This window comes from Panthera pardus, unplaced genomic scaffold (genome assembly GCF_024362965.1).
Source record: "Panthera pardus isolate Hobbes unplaced genomic scaffold, ASM2436296v1 HiC_scaffold_20, whole genome shotgun sequence".
Lineage (NCBI taxonomy): Eukaryota > Metazoa > Chordata > Mammalia > Carnivora > Felidae > Panthera > Panthera pardus.
In genome coordinates, this window is record NW_026526766.1 from 10,193,901 (window position 1) to 10,217,348 (window position 23,448).

The 23,448-nt window shown below is 45.8% G+C and overlaps 1 protein-coding gene across 2 annotated transcripts in view; it reads right to left on the bottom strand.

Moving 5' to 3' along the window:
* Positions 1–23,448, bottom strand: part of DMRT1 (doublesex and mab-3 related transcription factor 1) — a 109,808-nt gene that overhangs the window by 25,439 nt on the left and 60,921 nt on the right. The window contains exon 4 of one of the 2 annotated variants that reach the window (XM_019463669.2): positions 18,088–18,232. In XM_019463669.2, coding sequence (XP_019319214.1) covers positions 18,088–18,232 — 145 coding nt within the window. Of the gene's footprint in view, positions 1–18,087; positions 18,236–23,448 lie in introns of both variants that reach the window. The other variant, XM_019463668.2, reaches the window with a different exon arrangement.

The following is a 23,448-nucleotide window of genomic DNA, read 5'->3' on the forward strand; positions in this document are numbered from 1 at the left end:
TGTGCTGACCGCTTAGAGCCCGGATCCTGCTTCAGATTCTGTGTCTCCTTCTCTCTCTGCCCCACCCCTGCTCAAATTCTGTCTCCCTTTCTCAAAAATAAAATACACATTAAAAAAACGTGTACCAGATATTTCCCGGTAACAGAGCCAGCACGATCAAATCGGCAGTATCTGAGTCCCAACTACGAAGAGTCAGACCTCCTGTCACCTGAATTTGCAAAAGGAACGAATGCAGCCACTTTAGCAGTTTTCTCTCAACACCCGAAGTATCAGGTAGCACACACCTTTCCTAGAAAAGCAGAGCCAAACACAAGGAGAGAAATCCATCTCTCAACATGTAGTTCCTCTGCTAAGAAAGTTCTGGGGCGAGACAGCATAGCATGCTCTCCTTCTAGAGCCCAGTGCACTACTGCCCTTATTGGTAGTGGCTGGAGACGAGGTGACACTCACATTTGCTGTAATTACAATAAAGTGTTCCCGGCCTTGAAAACGATTTGGGGATAATGTCACTTACTGCATGGGGACACTTTTCTACCTATCAATGCCCAGAACAATACACAATAAACCTCTCTGGTTTAACAGCAGCAAAGTGCTATTCGCAGGATTAAAAAATGAGCAAATCATTTGCCTCCATTTCCTGGAGACAAACATTTGGTTTGATAAGTAAACAAAAAGTCATTTATACTCAAAAGACCACTCAGATGGATATAAGCAGTTCTGATATACTCCAATGGGCCTGGAGGGGTTGTAATTTATTTCAGTCCACTTAGCGCTGTAACAACTGCTTTTCAAAAACCGACATTGATTCATGAAAATGAACATACGGACTCTCTTTGCAGCATAAACCCCAACAGCCTCAGGCAACAGAAATGTCGTACAAGGCTGTGCGAGGCTGGTATGTGGAAGCCAGCAATTACGCCGGTATTTAACGCAATCTATTGCTCATCAGAAAAGCGCTTAGCACAGGAGTCAGACCCAGACAGCCACTTAACTATCCCCTCCAGCGATTACACTCTCTCAACCCAAGAGTGTGTCAAATTAAAACAACTACACATTGACTTTTTGCTTCTGTAAACATTAAGGGGTGATTGACAACTTCAGGCTGCAGCCAGCCAGGCATTATCATCCCCCTCTCTTGCTGATCTGCTCTGTTCCCTAGTCTGTTTGCTTTGGAATATTCCTCTAGAACACTGAAGGATTTCAGGGCTTTCCCCCCCGGAGCTCACCTAAGGAGAGTCTATTATCTCTTACATATAAACAGCTTCAGATCACCTTAAAAAACTGGGCATTTTAAAATTTAGTATTTGTCACTGTTCTTGTAGAAAAACTCCATTTCCAATTAGAAAATTGGAAAATCAGTCAGTCTTTTACCCACACTACTATTCTCACTGCTCTACTATGATCCTGATGTTGGAAGGAGTCCCTCCCCCCCTTTTTTTTAAATGTTCATTTATTTTTGAGAGAGAGAGAGAGAGAGAGAGAGACAGAGTGTGAGCAGGGGAGGGGCAGAGAGAGAGGGAGACACAGAATCGGAAGCAGGCTCCAGGCTCTGAGCTGTCAGCACAGAGCCCAATGTGGGGCTGGAACTCACGTAATGTGAGATCATGACCTGAGCCAAAGTCAGACACTTAACCGATTGAGCCACCCAGGTGCCCCCCATTCCCTTCTTTATTCTATTCTCCTTTATTTCACAACTGTAAGGGGAAGAAAAAAAGTACAGTTGAGATAGCAGGGAGAGACAAGTAAACAAAAGTAAAAAAAAAATAACCAAGACGATCTATTCACCAATGATATCCATGGGAATCTCCAACTGGCAACTTTATAGGCTTGTACTGTGGAATCTGACCCACAATGCCTAGTGTTCTCTGATAATCACAGAAAAAGGCCACAGATGAGTGTCAAACGTTAACCCTTCTGCCCCTTTTCCCTCTTGGTGCCAAGACCATTCAAAAGGGAAAGGAGCCTTCAATAAATGGTTCTGGGAAAACTGCATATCTACATGCAAAAAAGGATGAAGTTGGGGGCACCTGGGTGGCTCAGTCAGTTGAGCATCCGACTTTGGCTCAGGTCATGATCGTGGGTTCATGGGTTTGAGCCCCATGTCGGGCTCTGTGCTGATAGCTCAGAGCCTGGAACCTGGTTCATATTCTGTGTCTCCCTCTCTCTCTGCCCCTCCCCTGATCACTCTCTCTCCCTCTCATAAACATTAAAAAAAAGAATGAAATTGGACCCTTACCTTACAGAAAAATGAACTCAAGATAGATCAAAGACCTAAACGTTAGAGCTTAAAGTATAGAACACTTGGAAGAAAACATGGGGGAGGGAAGCTTCATGATGTTAGATTTGGAAATGGCTTCTTGGATACAACCTCAAATGCATAGGCAACAGAAGAGAAAAGACAGATTGGATTTCATCACAATTAAACATGTCTGTGTGTATCAAAGGATACAACATAATCCAGAGTGAAATTCACAGAATGGGAAACCATATTTGCAAGTGGTCCCTCTGACAGGTGATCCATGCCACTTTTCTCCTCTAGGTTTTAATGCAAGCAAGCCCTGGTAAGTCCCCAAAGCTCACATGCCTCGCCATGGCCAGAAGACACATTTTCTACCCATTCTTGGACTGGGATTAACCAAGTTCTAGTTTACTCACTTCCATCTGCTATTTAAAAGCAAAAGTGTACAACACGGGTCAGGTCCAAAGATGGGTTAGGCTACTGTTCCCTTTAATCATTCAATCACTTTTCCCTAAAAAGTCCTCCTCAACCCCACATGTTATTTGAAGAAGGGCCAATACTCCCACAAAAGTCAGACTTTTATTATATGTTGCTGAATCTTTCCTTCTTTCTTTCTTTAATCTCTACACCCAGTGTGGGCCTTGAACTCACAACCCCATGATCAAGAGTCACACGTTCTCCCAACTGAGCCAGCCAGGCGTCCCAAAAGTTAGACTTTTAAAATAACGTTTGTTGAACTTGTGTTATTTGAGTGACTCCTCTGTCTCAGGTTTACAGACCATGAGCCTCTTCCATAAGAAAGTAGCTCCCACTTGTCTAAGATGGAACCACCATCCAATAGAACGCCTGTGATAATGGACATGTCTTATTTCTGCATTATCCAATATGGCGGCCACTAGCCACATGTGGTTGCTGGGCACTAGAATGTGGCTAGTGTGACAGAATTCGATTTTAAATTTTAATTCATTTAAATTAAAATAGCCCTATTTGTCTATAGAAGCTCCTATTTGTCTATAGAAGACAGAAGCTCCTGTCTATAGAAGCTCCTGTATTTGATGGTGCAGGCCAAAGATAGCGGACTGAAGAGGAGAGCTGCAAGGCTGACAGTCTGAGGTTGGGAAGAGAAACATGGAGTCAGGAGACAGTCCATTCCAAGCTGTGCCACTTATTCCCTCTATTCAGAAGTTTGCTCTGCTCTAAAATAGGGTCAATGATTTTATCTCCACTTACCCATGGATTCAAAGAAAGATACTTGATCTTTGTCCTTGGTTCCTCACATAGAGCTCCTAAAACCCTTGGAATTTCCTGAGTGATAAGGGAGATAGAAGCCTCTTTGATTTTGATAAGGTGGCACTTAGTGGGCCCCTAGACAGCTTTAGGATAGGGGTTGAGTGCCAAAAAGACCCAGGCTTAGTTAGAAGCTTGGAAGTTCTAGCCCTACCCCATCAACATCCAGGGGTGGGAGAGGGGCTGGGATTGAGTTAACCATCAATGGCCAATGATTCAATCAACCATGCCTAATGATGAACCCTCCATAAAACCCCCTTAATGACAGGGTTCAGAGAGCTTCTGGGTTAGTGAACACATTGAAGTGCTGGGAGGGTGGTGAGAAAAGGGCACGGAAGCCCTCCACCCTGTCCCCATTCCATGCCCTATACATCTCTTCCATTTGGCTATTACTGAGTTCTATCCTCTATATTAAGCCAGTAATAATATGTAAAGTACTTTCCTGAGTTCTTTGAGTCATTCTACTGATTTATCAAACCTGTGGAGGAGTTGTGGGAACCCCCCAAATTGTAGTAGGCCAGGCAAAAATGTGGGTAGCCTGGAAACCCCATTTCTGGCTGGCGTCTATAGTGGGGACAGTCTTGGGGGATTGGGCTCTTAACCTATGGGATCTGGGCTAACTTCAGGTAGTTAGTGTCCGAATTGAATTTAACCGCAGGACACCCAGTGGTGTCAGAAGGAAAACTCCTCCCACTACCTGACAAGACTGGTGTTAGGATCAAACAAAATGGGGGCATCTGGTTGGTTCAGCTGGTACAGCATATGACTCTTTGATCTTCGGGGTTGTGAGTTCAAGGCCCACATTGGGGGCGGAGCCTCCTTAAAAATAAAAAATAAAATAAAGTAAAGTAAAATAAAATAAAATAAAATAAAATAAAATAAAATAAAATAAAATAAAATAAAAAGGATTAAACAAAATGATGTATGTCAAAGAGCTTCTCTGGAGTAAGAGATCATTTTTAGTATTTGGCTGATCTGTAAGGGACGTTAGCTGGGCCACGAGTGCTGTGATAAGTTCACCGTAAGTAACCTTTGCACTGGTTCATAATAACATCTGGAAACAACGTGTTGCTGTCTCATTCATTTCCCTGTGTGTGAAGGCCCTAAATCTCTGCCACCATGGCCGGGAAAATAAGCAAAGACTAATTTGTAGCACTACGTTGGCGTGAATTGTTTAAAGTTATGCAGCGCACTACAAGGGCAGTGATGACAAATTAGAAATCCTTCTCCCAAAATCAGAAATGGGAAAAAAAGAAAGTTACCAAACTCTCGTGGGGGGAGGGGGTGCGGGTGGGGAATGCAGGAAAGAAGAGCAACAACCTGGAAGGGAAGTACTCCTGGTGACTGGAGTGTGCTCGACTGTGGAAGACTCCATCTCTGGAAAAAACCCCTGCTTTGGGGATTTGACCATGAGACCAGGGTTTGCCGTGGTCTAATCGGCATGTCAGAGAGTTTGGAAGGCGAGTGAGTGGTCAGCAAATTCCAGACATTAGCACGGGACCAGGAACACACTGGTTCACCAGGCCTCGCCGTCCTTCTCCTATGTCCCAAGAACCTCATCAAGAGGAAGAGATGTTTAGAGACACTGAATTCTTCAACAGTGTTACAGACTCCACTGTGTTGCCCCAAATTCCTATGTGGAATCCCTAGACCCCAGTAAGACTGTATTGGAAATTGGGCCTTCAGGGAGACAGTTAACTGAGGTTAAATGGGGTCATACAGGTGAGGCCCCGGTTGGACAGGACTAGTGTTCTTCTAAGAAGAATAAGAGAAGATCAGAGCTCTTTTTCTTTCTGGCTCTCTGAGCACACAGCGAGAAAAGGCCACGTGAGAAGGACACAGTGAGGCGGCCGGTCATAACCCCAACCACACCTTGACCTGGGACTTCTAACCTCCAGAGCTGTGAGGACATAAAGTTGTTATTTAACCCACCCATCTGTGTGAGTTTCCTATGGCGGCCTGGCAGAAGAACATAAATGGTATTAGCAGAAAACAAGAAAATAACACAGCCTTGCTTTGTTCAACGCCCGTATACACCCGCTCCTCTCATTTCCTGTAGTAGGGTTCTACTCATTACAGGCATTCATGTGTTGAGTTGAAAGAGCTAGAGATTTACTAAAATGAGATTAAACACGTATTTCACCTTGAGAATCTTGCGGTTTAATAGTCTTGCTGGGCCCTGCAATAGTTTCTGAACTCAAAACCAACCAAGCCCTTCCACATAATGGAATATTGTTCGGCCACGACAAGGAACAAAGCGCTGTCACATGGGTACCACGTGGACAAACTTCGGACACGTAATACTAAGTGAAAAAAAGCCATGCGCTAAAGGTCACATCTTCTAGCATTCTATTTATAGGAAATATCTAGAATAGGCAAATCCACAGACAGAAAATAGAACAGTAGCTTCTTCCAGGGGCTGGGAGGGAGGCAGAAATGAGGGGCGACTGCATATGGGGAACCTTTTGGGGTGATGGAAACATTCTGGGATTAGATTGTAGTGATGGTGGCACAATTTTGTCAACACACTAAAAACCACTGAACTGTACGCTTTAAGGAGGTGAATTTTATGGTGTGTGAACTATGTATCAATAAAGCTGTTATAAGCAAACAAATCAATCAATCAAGCCCCAGGCCACCTCTTAACCGCGTTAGTAACAAAGGCAAACATACCCGGGCAGGGCTACGTATTTGGAACCTTCGTCCATAAAGTTCGGTTGTGATCCCCGTTTCTAACTGAGGAAGCAAAACCTCCCCCTTAGGTTACAGAGAGACCTCAACCAAGTCCCGAATAAGAGCAAGACGGCTGGGCACGTGGCAACTCCCCTCCACCGCCCCGCCCCGCAAGGCTTTGATGAGGCAAAGCTGTTCTTCTGTGGACAGGAAGGGAAGGGCATGTGTTCCCGAGATCTGCTGACATGAAAGGGTCCCTGTCCCGTCCTCTCCACCATGGTTCACATCCCAGGTACGAGGCCAGGTCACTGCACTCCTAGAGTTTATTACTCGGGTACGGACCGAGCCGCCCGCGTGTATCCTGGTGGCGGGCGGGGGGAGACAGAGAGAAACTGGTCCTGCTGAGAGTTTCAAGAGTTGTTGTTGTGCCTGGCAAAACTGCACACGGATACAACTGAACCAAACACACAGACCGTGTACATTTCCATTCCGATGCTGAGCGGCCAGCGGAGTAATTTTTATTCGCTGCTGTATTACTGGAACACTGAGAAACCCACAAACGGCTTTCACCAAAAGAGACCATCCCCAAGCATGGTCAGCGCTGCCTCTTGTACTATTTTTTATAGAAATATAAACGAAGCGACTCTTACAACTGCTGAAGATGCTTCCAGAAAGCATCACTGGCCTGTGTCCACGTTTCATTTCTGCCTTTTACCCCAGCGCCCTAAATCGGTGCTTAAGACTTGAATGGAGCATGAAGATGGCTAGATTTAACAAATAAAAACACGGGACACTGAATTAAATTTAAATTTCAGACAAAATAGAGAACTTCTAGCATAATAAAGTGTTGTGGACATGACTATATTAAAATCATTTTTTGTGGTTCAATCTGAAATTTGACTTTAACTGGCCATCCTGCGTTTGATGGCAAAGCCCCCGAGGGACAGAATGCGTTGGGCGGACATGGGGGCTGTTCTCTCCCTCCCCTGGCGCCGGAGCCAACGGACGGCTTCTGGCCCCTGTCCCACCTCTAGAGGCCAGCACCGCATTCCCGCAATTGTGTCCTGTGCCGCTTGAGGAAGCTCAGAAGTGGCACCGTTAATCAATCTCCAGTAAGAAGACATTGCGACTCAGAGAGAACGGCCAGAAGAAGAGCAGAGGGCAGGAGCGGGAGGGGGGCTTACCACTGCGTTTAAAGGAGGGGGGAGGACCCCCACCCTAGGCTGGGTGTACACCGGGAGCCCCGGATTCACTGTAGCAACACTGGGAGCCCCGGATTCACTGTGGCGCCAGATACGAAAAGACCGCAAGACGGTTCTCCTGACGGGTTCCCTGCTACACTGAAGACAGAATTTAAAAATATATGTGTTAAGAAGATGATCCTGGGGCTGCAGGGCCTGAATATTATTTTTTTATGGAGCTCATTTTTAATATCAGCACTTTTAGGGTGAATGTAAATAAACCCGATCATGCAATAAATTCAGTGTGCTCTTTTATTTTGCAGATTTAAGCTAAAACACCATAAATCTTTTCTTGGAAGCAGCATCTTTCAAGATAACAGAGGCAGCACTAGGATTTTGATACCCACTAGAAAAACCATAAATAAGCAACTGCCTTCACAGAGACCTCCCCAAGTGCATGTGCTCAGCTGACAGGTGCAGCACTCCACGGCGGGCGGAGCGGTCCTGTGGGGTTTCTTCACTTTGCCCCTCATCACAGGGATCATTCCCGCATATTGCAATAATCCCGGGAGAAAGGGTTCCTTGGCTTTGTAAGAAAGGACGGTGAAAATGACCAGTGCAGGCAGGACAGAGGCAACCCCACTTCCGCAGTGAAGTAACCATCTACCCTAGTCCCCCGCGAAGATTCCATAAAGTTATGCCAGTCTCAGTGAACAACGGTTGGAAGGCACATAAACGCTGGCCACCATTCTTTACAGCAGAAGCCCAGTTGGAAGCTGACCTCAGCCTATATTGTATACCCGTGTATATGCGCAAGATGGGAAGTATATGCCTATATATAAATACATATAAAGCTAACTTTCAGTGTTCGGAAAACAAAAGCTATCCCCATATAACAGCCAAATTCTGACATAACTCAATTTGGACACCTCATCTGGTGTGCAGTGCACTCATTCGCAGTGTAAACCCCACCGCGCCGGGCAATGATATACTGTAATGTCACATCGCAATCTGGATTTACTATAAAGGGCCGCTGACGAGCTTCAGAGCAGTAAACATTGCAGCGAGGTGTATTTCACACTGAGCTGGTTTTTATGAAGAACACTTCACCGCCCAGGCACGGCACCTGGATGATGGATGGTGAAAGATGCTTGACAAGCTTCATCATTGTTTGTAAATCTTAACTGTTCCTGCTCACTAACTCTGGAGGCAATTTTCAAAGACAGCGGCCGACAGAAGGACAGCACAGCTCTCCTGAAGGTTATTCAAGTTGTACTTGGCCTGGGCCGTGCCTCTGAGGAGCCGAGGGGGGGAAATAAACTCCCGAGTTACTCCGCACCAGGCCGGGAAAGCATCACTGAGGCCCAGTGCATTCAGGTCAGACGGAGATGAAATCTCACGTGTGAGGACATCGGATGCTCTAGCCAGAGTGGCTCCTGTATCCCCCAAGTCTGTGCCCAGGGGGATGCTACCTCTTCAGGATTTTTAAGTAGAAATGGTCGCTGAATGAGCAACAGAATCGGCAAACTCAGTGATGTGTGATGTGCCCACAGAGGGCTGGGCTCCCTGCATGATCAGGCAGGCAGGGGACCAGACATCTCACTTGAACTCCATTAAGGTAAAATCAGCACAGACGACATGGGCACGCACGGTCTTCTAGTTAATTATGTTCAGTCTAGTTATGTCAGGACACGCAGGAGTTCCTAAAAGCATAGTTTCCAGAGCTCACCCTCTGTGCCCTGTTCTAGACCCATCTTCTTTAGCCCAAAGGAAAACCCCTGCAAAGGGGGCCCTGTATACTGAACTTAGAGTTTTAAGAGAATAAATAAATTAAAGATGTAAAAAGCAGCCTCATAATAAGCTGTGGACAGACTAGGGAGAATGTAAAATACTGCCTTTCTCAAAAAGTATCTGGGGAAAACAGACAAGCCTTCAATTCACCCTAATTTCTTTTTAATGTTTATTTATTTTTGAGAGAGAAAGTGAGAGACAGAGAGAGAATGAGCAGAGAAGGAGGAGAGAGAAAGGTAGACACAGAATCTGAAGCAGGATCCAGGCTCCGAGCTGTCAGCACAGAGCCCAACGTGGAACTCGAACCCACAAGCCATGAGATCACTATCTGAGCTGAAGTCGGATGCTTAACCGACTGAGCCACCCAGGCGACCCTTATTCACCCTAATTTTAAAATAACACAGAATAGCCACAGAAAATAAAAATTACTATAGAAAAGTAGTTGATTGTGTTTCTATTTACATTTATAATTTCAAATCTGAAAACTAGTTGTTTAATTTTATTATGTCTGCCTTCATCAAATATCAACAGTCTGTCCTGTTAAATACAAAGAAAATACATATATAACCACAAAATTAAAAGTTGGCTTTACTGTGCTAAGTCAAAGAGACATTCTATAGTTTACAGTTAGCTTTGGGGAGAGCAATGTAAATATTATACCTGATACGCTGGTGGGTTTTGTAAGTCTACTTTACAGCGTTGTTGTTGTTTTTGTTTTTGTTTTCTGTGATAACCACATGCTATAGAAAGACATCCCTAGAAGGGTTATTCCTGCATGATGCATATGATGAGAGAGTAGGTTCCAGAGTTTTATTGTTACAGAAAAAGTATTACTATTGCATACGTATCTTTGATCTCAGCAGATAGAACATTTCCAACCCCCAATGACAGCCACCATTTCCATGAAAGTTTTTCACACATGAGAATGCCAGACTGTTGCTCAGTGAGGCCTTAGACAAGCTAAGTCAGTCATCACTGTTCCTCAGTTTCTCTATCTGCCACTTGGAAATGAGGACCTCTTCTCCTCTCACTGTCTCTGTGCCTCATTGTCCTCATCCATACTATGGGGGTAATAATACTACTGTAAGAATTGGGGGTGCCTGAATGGCTTAATCAGTTAAGCGTCTGACTCTTGATTTCAGCTCTGGTCGTGATCTCATGGTATGTGAGTTCAAGCCCTGCATCGGCCTCCGTGCTGATAGTGCAGAGCCTGCTTGGGATTCTCTCTCTCTCTCTTCCCTTCCCCAGCTCATGTGTACATGTTCTTTCTCTCTCACAAAACAAATAATGAAATAAACTTTAAAAAAATTAAATGAGGGGCACCTGGGTGGCTCGGTCAGTTAAGTGTTCAACTCTTGATTTCAGTTCAGGTCAGGAGATTGAGCCCATGTCGGGCTCTACACTGAGCATAGAGCCTGCTTAAGATTTTCTCTCTCTCTACCTGCCTCTACCCTGTTTGCATGTGCTCTCTCTCTCTCTCTCTCTCTCTCAGGGAAAAAAAAAGAATTAAATGAGTTATCCCCACCGAGCACACAGAACTTTGTCTTACAGACGTTGGAAGAGCTATCTAACTGTGAGGGAAGGGTGGGAAGAGAAACCATAAGATATCCTAGCAGAAGGAACGCCCGGAGGAGTGCTTCAGAGACCTGAGTTCCTATGCTGGCTCCTGTTCCTCAACACTGAAGACAAGGCCAGAGATGTCACAGTGCCCCACCCCCACCTGGCCTCTCTTAAGTATGGTTAGTGAGGAAGCCCCTCTTGACCTCACTTGCAGGGCTGTGTTATTCATCAAAATAACAATATATGCAATATATGCAAAGAAATAAGTCTTTTAAGTTTGAGTTTTCCAAAGGGAATATGGGGAATAGTCTACGTGACATGAATCCAGGATACGTTGTAGCCTGGAGGTTGTACCCTACATTTGCCCATGTCTGCTTTATTTCACTGACTGGTTCACCAGAACACCTGACTCCTGGCTGGTGAGGCACCAGCAGGAAGGATCCAGAGGTCGGTTTCTTATTCATCCAAGAACGTACGAACGACCCCAGGAACCCTTTGAGAACAGGGCATGATGTGAGGCCCCCTGGCAAAGCGCAAACCTGAATGAGCACGACAGCTGTGCTCCCTGCGTGAGGCCACACTCTGATAACTCTTGCAGAAAGGGCTACAGTGAGTGAACTTCTTATGTGAGTCTGACCTTCCTCAGGTAGGTCCTTGGGAAGTGCCTGTTCTTTCTAGACTGGTGCTGGCCTGGTCAGGGGGCAGTGTTTTACACAGAAGACATGCTGGAGGCCCCTCAGTTCTCAATCTTTCCCACAGTTTGCCTTGTAGGGGGCTCTTTTCAAGTTGGAAGAAAAAGAGGTTTGAAGAAACAATGGAAATCAGTGTGCCCGCATCAAACGGCACTTCAGTTCGCTTTCAGGGATATTCTTTAGCTACAAAGAAACCTGCTGGTGTCCTTCCATACCCCTCTTCCTTGGTTGTTCCCTCTGCTTTTCTTAGCAAACACATCACTTGTGATACATTAAAAATAAGCCTCCAAAGCTGCTAGTTCTAAATGTTTATTATATGCTTATTAAATTATTATGCTTCATCTTCCTTACTCAGAATACCACAATGACTAACTAATTTCAAGTATCACGATACACATGTGGTCAGTTTCAAACAGGGCCCCCGTAGGGCTAAACAACAGGCCCTCCTTAGATTGTAATGACTTTTATTTGCACAGTCCACTGCCAGTCACCTGCAGGAATAGAAGATATTTAAGACATGGTGACAGGTCTTCATATGGGAATAAGGGAGTTGACAACTTCCTCCATGCCTTTTTAACATAACTGTTTATGTGGCCCATATAGAATAGGTAAAGCTGTTATTACATTTTTCAACTTTCCAGATGAGGGAAGTAAGGCTGGAAGAGATTAAATGAGCATGGCACAATCAGGCCCAGAGCTAGGGATCTGAGCCAGATCTCCTCTCCTGGGGTGGGATCCATTGCCTTGCACACACTGGCCTCTACGGTCATTGCCAACGAATGCCCCACATACTTTTCTGTGCAAAGCTGGAGCTGAAAATAAAATGGTTACATAAAGACAGGTTTACTAGTCAAGTGCTTTTCTTTAAAATTTAGCAAATGGTAAGTCATTTCCTAAAGAGAGAAGTTTAAACTTAACATTTTATAAATGTTGCATAAAACATACTCAGCTTTCCTTAAAGCAGAGAAAGAAAAGGGTCAATGTTTTTCTCCCCTGCAGGCTTGCCATACACTTCACAGCAGAATATACACAAGAAAAGCAGCCCTCGGATGCCTTGGCCTCCCCTCCTTCCTGTCTGAGCAGGACTCTAAAACATTTCCAGAACATCTTTCTCCCTGACAAGAAGAACTGCCTGAAATGTCAACACACCCCTTGCAGAAAGGAATGGTGGAAGTTTGTACAGTATTTCGCCATCTCTTGCTGCATTTTGTGATTTACAGAGCTTGTTTCCATAGGCGACATGATTTCATCCTCATAACACCTGTGTGGGTTTGACACATCCCACCCCCTCGCCTTCTGTTAAGGGGTGAGGGAAGCAGGAGTCCAGGAGGAGAGTCTGGTACTCCCAAGGCTACACAGCTGGTTAGTGGTGGCTCCACTGAGATGCGAAGCACAGAATGTTTCCAGCACCCCACCCAGGGGCCGTGGCAGAAGCTCACATCCCCTCACGAAAGGGCGGTGGTGACATCCCAGATCGTGAGCAGGGGGAGACCTGAGGGTGCTTCCAACAGGCAGCGCCGCGTCAGTGTTCTCACCTGAGAAATGAGATGGACGGTCTTTTGCTAAAATCCAACATGCGGCAGGAAGCAAAACCACTCCACGGGGTGAAAGCTTAACCACTTTGCGTGTGGTCGTGACAACAGTGGGGGAGGGAGCCGATGCCATCAGTGAAATCAGGCACCTCTAGAGTCACTCAGCTACAACATTGCTAATGCCGAATGGATTAAAAGAGTCATGTCTGGGAACGCCTAGGCTCCTGCAAGCTTCCCAGACATCACAGAAGAACAGGGCCTTCAACTCAGAGAGGCCCTTCCACTGTCCTTGGCCATCTGACCTTTGGGGGAAAACGTAAATGCTTTGTATCTTGCTTCACGGAGCTGCTGACCTCCTATGGGTGCAAAATGAATAATACAAGAAGAGCTCATAATATGTAAGGAGCATCTCAAATGAGTGTTTCCTTCTCCCGGAAAGAGCAGAGGTTGAATGTAAAGGAAGGGTGTTTGCACAGGGGGCCTGCCACTTGGGTCTACACCGGAAGGCGCCAAAGAACCAGAAGAAACCGAAACGTACCAGCTCTAACTTTACACTGAGACTGCAAAATAAACAGACAAAAAAATCAAAGTGTGTTCATCTTCCTCATTGTGAACTGAAACCGTTTCGCAGGGGTTGGCCAGTCAAGTATACTCCAAGAACCTATATACAAGAATCCAACACGTAGAGAAAGATGCCTGCTTACGGACATGAAATGTCGCCCGCCCATAAGCACGGGTGTATCTGTTAACGCAGAGACACGGCTGTGGAGGGCACCTCTTTACTGGGAGCCAGGAAGCGTTAGTTTCAGGGCGGTCCTGCCACCATTTCGGGAACCACCTGCATCTGTTACTATGAACATTTTACAATCCACCACGGTCTGATGCTTTAATAAGATACAACAAAAATGAATTACTAAGATCCTAATAAAAAGATGGAAAGTAACAAGAGCTGGCTGGAGAAACCGGAACCCTCATACACTGGTGGGAACGTGCAATGGCGTGGCAGAGGAGTTTGACAGGTCCTCAAAAAGTTAAACACAGACTTATACGATCTAGCAATTCCGCTGCTGAGGATGTACTCAGAAGAGCTGAAAACGGGTCTTCAAATAAAGAACATGAAGATTCCCGGCGGTGCTATTCACAATAGCCAGTAAAAGGTACTAACAACCCAAATGTCCATCGACTGATGAACAGAAGACGATGTGGCTTAGTCACACAATGGACTCTCAGTAGGCCATAAAAAGGAGTGAAGTACTTACTACCTGTCACAACGTGGAAGAACCCTGAAAATGTTACGCTAAGGGAAAGAAGCCAGTCACAAAATACCACGTGTTGTACGATTCCCATGAACCTTCCAGAATAGGCAAGTCCATTAAGACAGAAAGCAAATTCGTGGTTGCCAGGGCTCTGGGGGTGGGGGGAGTAGGGTTGAGTAAGGGAAGACCACTTAGCGGGTATGGGATTTCCTTCTGGGGAGATAAAGATGCCTTTGAACTAAATAAAGGTCATGGCTGCTGAACACTGCAAAGGTCCTAAGCACCACTTAATTGTATACTTTGAAATGGTGAATCGTTAATTTTATGACAGGTGGATTGCGCTTCCAAAACAAACAAACGAATTCCTAGAAAAAGGAAAGACAAAAAAATTCAAGCCCCAAGTTTCAAGTGAGAGTCAACAGACATAAAATCGCCGTGTCAAACTAAGTTTTTGTTTGCTTTTAGGTCCTTTGCTTACCTCTCCTTACACCAGTAACTCAGCACTCACAACCCCCCCCCCACCCCCGCCCCCAGGATCCCATCTGGTCTTGCTGACTCAACACCCTGCCACGGAACCTGCTGGCGGTGGCCCTGCCCCACACACCCCGTACCAGCAAACTTCCCTCCACGAGATCACTCCCGTCAGCTCACAAACCCGTCTCCTTTCTTCGAAAAAGACAGAAAGATCTTCCTTGAACTCCGCTCCCCTCCCGCAGCTAGCCCATGTCACTTCTGCCCTCCCAGCAGAACTCCCTGAAGACCGGTCTGTGCCCAGCCTGGGGGGCCCCCAACCTTCTCTCCCACGCACTCCCGAATGCAGTCCGGCTTTGGTTCCCACCTCCAGCCCCGCTGGCCTCGGTCCCCCATCATTTCTACCTCCCAACAGCCAGTGGTCGATCCCAGCCCTCATCTGACCCACCAACTTCCGTGGTTCTGCTCAATGCACCGTTGTCTTCGCATGGCTTCCAAGATAGCATCCCCGCGAGCTCTCCCCCCACCCCACGGGCTGCTCCTGCCACGATCTCCTTCACTGGTCCTCTTCATGTGCGACCCACCTGCGGAGACTGGAGGGCCCTGGGGCTCCAACTTCCATCATTCGTTCTGCTCTGTCTACACTCGCTTCCCTGGGGGCTTTCATCACACTGGCTTCAAGGAACACTGAGGCACAGAACTCGCAGGGTTTTTTTTTTTTTTTTTTTTTTTTTTTTAATGTTTATTTACTTTTTGAGAGAGAGAGAGAGAGAGAGAGACAGACAAACAGGCAGAGTTTGAGAGGGGGAGGGCCAGACAGGGCGGGAGACACAGAATGTGAAGCAGGCTCCGGGCTCTGAGCTGTCAGCACAGAGCCCAACACGGGGCTCGAACTCACAAACCACAAGATCATGACCTGAGCTGAAGTCGGACACTTAGCCAACTGAGCCACCCAGGCACCCCTCAAAAATACACATTTAAAAAAAAAAAGAAACTGAAGAAAAATTTAATTTAATGGACAAATGTATACTTTAAACATTAAACCTACTGCAAACCAGCCAACTTTTCTAATTACTTACAAGTCCCCACTTAGATCTTCCAATCACATCTTACTAACTCAACCGATCAAAGGATCTCAACTCAAACCTGACAGGAGTGAGAAACGCAACTGGCTGATGGCCAGCCTCTGCCACCTTGTCACAAGTGAACACACTGCTGCCCCTACCCCCGCCCACTGCACCCTGCTGCCAGCCTCAGCCCCACTTGGCAAAAGGGCCTACGTTGCCCCAAGTGCTTCCTACTTGTGTCAGTGCTGACGGTAAAACTGAGGATCCATCGTTCCAAGAGATAACGCCTAGGGTGCCTTGGTGGCCCCCAAACACAACTTCCTCCTCCCTTCCACCTGCTCTGTAAACACTGCCTGCAACGCAGAAGCCCCAAATACCAGGCGTTTGGAAGTCATGAAGCTGCACGTCTTTAAAAAATTAGCTGACATGTAGATTTTCTATGAATTCACATTCTCCTGCTCCATGGCAACTGGAAAGCAGAGGTTACTGAGTTTCACTGTGGCCCTTCCCAGCTAAGCCCCTCCTGTGGGAAGCTCCACCCTCCTGATTAATTAGTGGTGAGTGGGCGGGGCGCCAGAAGTGCAAGTCTGAGGTCTCCTCTCACTTTCAAGCCCAAGTATCACCAGCGAAGTTGTAACCAGTCCTCGAGGTTATTCACACAGTCTTTCCCTCTGAGCGCTGGTCCTTCCGGTCCTGGACTGTAACCTCTCTCCTTCTGAGCCTCTGCCTTTGCTGCCATAAATTCCAAAACCCCCTGCTCCTCCTCAGAGCTGTCCCTCTCTGCTCTAATAAATTTCCTCTTATCTTTTTATCTTCCTGCCCTGCTCTGAATTTACACCTTTCTCTCAAGAGTGTGAGTGGCTTCTGAAAATATTCCATTACTCCAGGAGCAAGAAGAAGCTCAGGCAATTTCTTCCTGGAAGTAGGTTTCGCTCCTAATTTTCTGTACGAACGAACGTTTCTTTAACTGCTTCATCGCTAAATTCTGCACTGACTCCATCAGACAAGGAGTTAGGATCCTTTAGGCTGGTATTTCTTTACAGAGTGAGCTCACTTAAAAAATAATACCTGATTCATTTATTCATTCGTTCATCCACTGGCTCAACCAATCAACAACAAATAAAAGGCATCATAGCAGGTAAAAAGGTATGTAACATGTGTTCTCTGTCCCCAAAGAGCTTAAAATCCAGACAAATACATAGAATCAGAGACAGTAAGAAAGAAGGACCATATGGGCATACGTTCTATGGTATAAGCATTTATAATACAGAGTTGTGTTTGTACACTCCTGACAAGAAGAGTCAAAGTAAAAAAAAATCAACGTGTACTTCCATCCGTCTATTGTTCAAAGTGATCAGTTCCCTTGTACTCCATATTCAACATTAATGAAGTCCTCTATTTCATCTTTGTATGGCAAATAAAGTATAAATTGCCCACCTTTTTTAGACTTGTTTTGAACTTGGAAATCAAAGCATGGTTCTGATTCTCCTTCCCTAAACGCTTGCTTTACCAAGAGAGTCAAGTTATTTTGTAGACGGTCAAGTTATTTTGAAAACCTCTCTTTTTATGTAGTACAGGGTGGGTTCCAAGAGTCGATTTACTACCACACCACTTGCTACTGCCCTGATTTCTACTTCTGCCTTGAATGTATACGCGTCTCCCTTTCCTAGGTCAAAAGATAAAGCTTAAATATAAAGATCTTAAAAATGGGGTCTGGAAACACAGCCGCCATAACAGACCTGCCCATCTTCAACAGTGTAAATACCGGGGAGAAGGTTAAAATTGAAGTTGAGGAACTGTGTATTTCAAAGTGCTTTGGCTCATTAAAGTCATTTTTATTTTAAAGCCTTTATACCAGAGTTATTTGCATTGCTACTGCATAAACTCTGAGGCCTATGGTATTCAAAAATGTTTTATTATTCTATTTGCTCCCCCAAAAGATGAATACGCCTTCAATTTGAGAATGGAAAAGTTTTGGAAAACAGGTATTCAGTACACAGAAACACTTCGCCAAAAATGATCAGGATTTGAACCACGGTTTCCTCTGAGTTTGTATTTCATATTGATACTCCTGAAAATATATTTGTTAGCTTCTGATGGGAGGGAGGCTCTCACCGTATTCTTGGCACTCCAGGCATTCAGAAAAGAATCATGTGGTATTAATTTAGAGAAGCAAAAACATCCCACAACTAAAAGCTGTAAAGGATACTCACAGAGGAGGCACAGTGATCTTCCAAGGGCTCCTGACTGGCAAGCCCTCGGAGAGGCCTAGAGAGCCGGCCTTGGACGCTCGGCCTCCCTCCACCCCAGTGCAGGCTCTGCACAACCGGGCACCTACCGCTCGCTTTGGCTTCCGAGTAAGAGGGGCCGTCCTCGAAAGTGAAGATCTGGGACACGCTCTGGCCCAGGTAGGAGGGAGGCGGGTAGTAAGAATGCATTCTGTACTGGGAGCTCATTGCGTGGCGGTTCTCCGAGTTCTTCATCTGCTTGAGAAAAAAAGAAAGGCGACGTTGAGCCCAAAGCTGCATTTTACAATTATTACAAGACCTGCCTGTAAGGGGAATAGCCCACTGATGCTGGAAGTATCCTCAACCATGAACAGAGCATGGACCCCAGCTATACTAAGGATGTGTGCATCCTCACAGAGCCTCTTCTATCTTGGGGTCCCTACTAGAGCTCCCCTAAAGCCCCACTTAGTCACATGATACTCAATTAACCAGCACTACGGAAAACACAGCAATAGAGAGGAGACAGCACGGCGTAGGAGCTGGCTCGTCGCTGTAACTCCGTCTAACTTATTTGGCCAGGAGCCTCATGTGTAAACCTGGCATCTTACCTTGGGTTAGCTCACGGTATTCAGAGAAAAAGAATATTTTAGAGGCGCCCGGGTGGCTCAGGTCATGATCTCACGGTTCAGGAGCTGGAGCCTGCTTTGGATTCTGTGTCTCCCTCTCTCTGCCCCTCCCCTGCTCATGCACTGTCTCTCTCTCTCTCTCTCTCTCTCTCTCTCAAAAATAAGTAAAAATATTTTTTAAGAGAATATTTTTAAAAAGACAACACACAAAGCATGTGTAAGGGTAAGCTGTTGTCATTACAATGGTGATATGCTGGATACTGTCCTCAACGTCTGTTCCCACCCTGTTCCATGCTCTTCCTGCAGCAAGAAACCCAAGTGTGGGATCTCCGCTTCCCAGACCCTCCTGTCACCAGGGTTCTGGAGGTGATGCGGATTCTGCAAACCGGACATGCAGTGAGACGTGGAGGGCAGAAGGCAGGCACGTGCCGTCCCCTCCAGCAGCGGTGGCAGCCAGCCTCGGCGGTCACGTGTCTGTATGGCAATCGGACTCTGTCTTTGGGACAGTGAGGCAGCTTTTAACTAAGGAGCAGCACCCCATCGCTTTCTGACCTCTCACTCAAAGACTTAAAAGGGGCCCCCCTTCTGCTTTCTCAGCACTTCCTGGCCATTTCCACAAACATGGAGACCTGTTCTGTTTCCCGCATGGCCCCTGGAACAGACACTGAGCTTTATACATGTGATCGGTATCTCCCCAGCAAGAACAGCTAGACTTCAATGATTTATACTGCATTTAAAAAATTAAACTTAGGGGCACCTGGGTGGCTCAAGTCAGTTAAGCTTTCGACTTCAGCTCAGGTCATGATCTCACGGCCTAGGAGTTCAAGCCCCGCATCAGGCGCTCTCTCTGTCAGCACAGAGCCCGCTTCAGATCCTCTATCTCCCTTGCTCCCTGCCGCTCCCCTGCTCACACGCTATCTCAACAATAAACAAAAAAATTAAATTTAGGTGACATTAACTTTATTTAAAAGTCAATTTAAGGGAACATTCAGGAAAAATCAATACTGTCCAAGGATTAAAGAGTAATTTCAAAATCATGTCTTTCAATCAAATAAATCATACTAACATGACAGAGGCTGGTAGGGTTCCTCAAGATTATCTATGAATGTTAAATTTTGGACAGTTTTCCAATTACTACAGGCCTACGTGTACTTTGAATGTTTGACACGGAAAGGCCAGAGTTCCTAACCTTCTGTCTGCCGATTTGAGAAGCTCAAGGGACTCATTTTTGCCCCTCCCAAGTGCCCCCCCCCCCCGCCCCCAGCACAAATGAATGCTCTGATGGGCACCTTACTTCTTGGAGAAGCCCAGAAGACTCTATTCTGGTTGGTTAATTTCTTTCAACTGAAGTTTTCTGGGAAGTTCCCTTTACTCTTTCCAGTTTGTTTCCCTGAAGCATATGAAACGGTATCTCTCGTAGCTCAGTCACCCAATTTTCATCTTCTACCTTCACTTAAGTCCTTACTAAGAGGGCAAGCAAGCCATACTTGGAAATAGGCAAAGGGGAAAAATTGACTGCCCTTAATGAGCAGCCCACATCAGGAGAACAATTAAGGGGCCATGAAATCATTTAGGAGGGTGGTGACAATCAGCAGTCACCTAACTGCACAGCACCCAGTTATCAGTTAAACCAGTGCATCCCAGGGCTCTCTTACTGGGCATGCAAATGGCCTGAGGCTAAGTGGATCCTGATTCAGTAAATATGGGGCGGGGCCTCAGTCTGGCACAGTCCCAGGAGATGCTGATTCTGCTGGCTCAAAACTCTCACTTTGGTGACCAGGGACTAGAGCAAATGATACATTCTCTCCTACTTCACACCTGTAAGAGGCCAGCGACCAACACGGTTTACAACCATCAACTTTCCGCTTGAGCTGAGGGAGGATGGAAACGAAGTAAAGAGGACTTTAACTTTTCGCTGTTTTTCTTTTCATACGTGAGATTCCTCGGCGTGAAAGGAATCTTTTCGGGGGTCTGCCGCCGTCTAGAATCGCTGCAGTGGTGGGAACGACCTCAAACGATGTTCAAACCCTCAAACAGCCGTTTCTGCCTCTACAGACTTCCCTCAACTCAATTACACAGTCTAAGTAACGAACACTGAATGGGAAGCCAGGGGTCGGCTTTAGAGCACAAAGCGCCATCATACACACGACAAAGCCTCCTCGCCACCCACTCCAGGCACGGAGCTGGTGACATCTCCTCCCGGTGTGACAACATCTGCAGGTCAGTTCTTCAAGAAAAATGCTTTTCAATTTTCCCAGTGTACCAAGTAAACTGACAGTACTTGAACCTGCTGGCTCTGCAAAATGCTGGTGTTTTTTTTTTTTCTTCTACTGGGAATTTGTATAAAGCCTCTTTTCAAAACGTTTGAAAAATGTTCACTGTGAGTCTACAGCAGGGATCAGCATGCCTTTTTTTTTTTTTTTTGGTAAATGGCCAAACAGGAAATATTTTAGGCTTTGCAAACCGCATGGTCCCTAGACAACTGGTAAATGAATGAACGTGGCTATGTTCCAATAAAACTTTATTCATAAAAAGGCACGCCTGGGTCACAACCTTCACTCCCACTGGAGGAGAGGGAGGAGATCACCTAGCACTGATGCCTGGGCTCCACCCCTGGAGTGTCTGATTTCAGTGATCTGGGAGGTGGCCCGGCCTTGGCCTATTTCAAAGCTCCCCAGGTAATTCTAATGTAACACCAAGATTGAGAAGCAGTGTCCTAGGGGCGCCTGGGTGGCTCAGTTGAGCGTCTGACTTCCGGCTCAGGTCATGATCTCGCGGTGTGTGGGTTCGAGCCCCACATCGGGCTCTGTGCTGATAGCTCGGAGCCTGGAGCCTGCTTCAGATTCTGTGTCTCCCTCTCTCTGCTCTTCCCCTGCTCTCTCTCTCTCTCAAAAATAAATAAACATTAAAAAAAAAAAAAAAAAAAAGAGAAGCAGTGTCCTAGATGTACTGACATTTCCTACGTCCCCAAGAAGTGTGAAACCCCAACATCTCCAGTATTAAGTAAAAAAGGCAAAAGGTTAAGTCTGATAGATAGGTCAACTGCTGCCAATTTCAAGTTGCATATTATTTGAAAAGAAATTCAAATAAACTGTAGAGTGTTTTTCTTCTTTCAAAAAGAGCTTACCGAAAGATAAACACATTTCAAACCCATGCACGTCTGTTTTCCTTTAATGCCTCTTCTGTTTTTAGAAAGCACCTGATAACAAGGATTATTTGGAAAGAGAAAAGGACTGATTTGATCTCAAACATTCGATTTTCCTAATGAATCCCAAGATCACTGAGCTATAAAAGACTGTGAGGAAAAGAGAAAGATACAAAGGGTCAGACTCCATTTGAGGTTATTAAAATGTGAATTTTCTGAAGCCATTTATCACTTCAGCCACATCCAACATGAAGAACAATCCACAAATAACCATCCATGTGATCTCTGGACATAAGGCTGTAGACTTGTATGTACAGCTGGCTCTTGAACAGGACAGCGGGTTAGGGGTGCCAACTCCCTGTGCAGTTGAAAATCCACATATAACTTCTTACTCTCCCCAAATTTAACTACTAAATAGCTTACTGTTCACTGGAAGTCCTACCCATAACATAAATAGCAAATTAATACACATAAACTGTATTCTTAGAATGAAGAAAGCTAGGAGAAAGAAAATGCTATTAAGAAAACACAAGGAGGGGCGCCTGGGTGGCTCAGTTGGTTGGGCGTCTGACTTCGGCTCAGGTCATGATCTCATGGTTCATGGGTTCTAGCCCCATGCTGGGCTCTGCGCTGAGAGTGCGGGGCCTGCTTGGGTCTCTCTTTCTCCCCCTCCCTCACTCACGTACTCTCTCTCTCAAAATATATAAACCTAAAAATAAATTAAAATTCTAGTTCCCTTCTAACTCAAAAACAAACAAACAAACAAACAACCACCACAACCTTGGCTGCCTTCAGATTAGACAAATGGGTAAAGAAGGAAATGTTTGGGAAACCTGCTTTACTTTAAGCCGGTAATACTCAACTGGGGGCAACCTGTCCTCCAGGGGACACCTGGCAAAGTGGGGAGACACTTGAGAGTCACAGCTGGGGGGGTGGCGAGGAGAAGGGTGTGCTGTGGCATCTGGTGAGGAGAGACGGGGTGCTGCGATACACAGGCCAGCCCCGCACAACAAGAATTATCCAGCCCCACATTTCACGGAGGGCCAAGGGTGAGAAAACCCGCTTCAGACTAGCCTAGTCCCCGCCCTCCCTGCCCTTCCCCTCACCTCCAGCTGAAACAGCAAAGTTCTACCGAAGGATAGAAGTTGTACAAGTTGCACACAAACGAAAGGAAGCGTTCAGTTCTGCTTAAAGGATATAATTTTTTCCGCTTCATGCAGTGCTACCTTGTTTCTTCTCAAGGTTTTATTTTTTATTCCTTTAAACACGCAAACCAAGGAAAACCTAAAACCCCAGTATTCCGGTGAATTACGACTCCCATGATTATTAGCATGTGCTAGCTGGCCAGCAAGAGGCATGTTTTATAATCTTATTACCTACCCCAAGTCTCTGAACCAGAGTGTGACCTACAGATAGGAGCTGGGCTGGCGGGGAACGTGCATGATGCTAGTATTAACCCTGGAGGAAAACCTAAGAGCTTTGGGTTTTATTTTATTAAACCGTGGAGGACACGCAGCGCAGTAAATCTGAACCACAGGTTTCCTTTTTATATACCTTAGTCGCCCCTTTTTTATAGAAACAATAAAATCCCAACAAAACGTAAAAATATTAGACCCTACTTCCTGTAAAAAAAAAATAAAATTCCTCAACAGCACGCGCCGGTTGTCCGGGAGCGCGTCAGCCAGGAAGAGTCTGGTCTT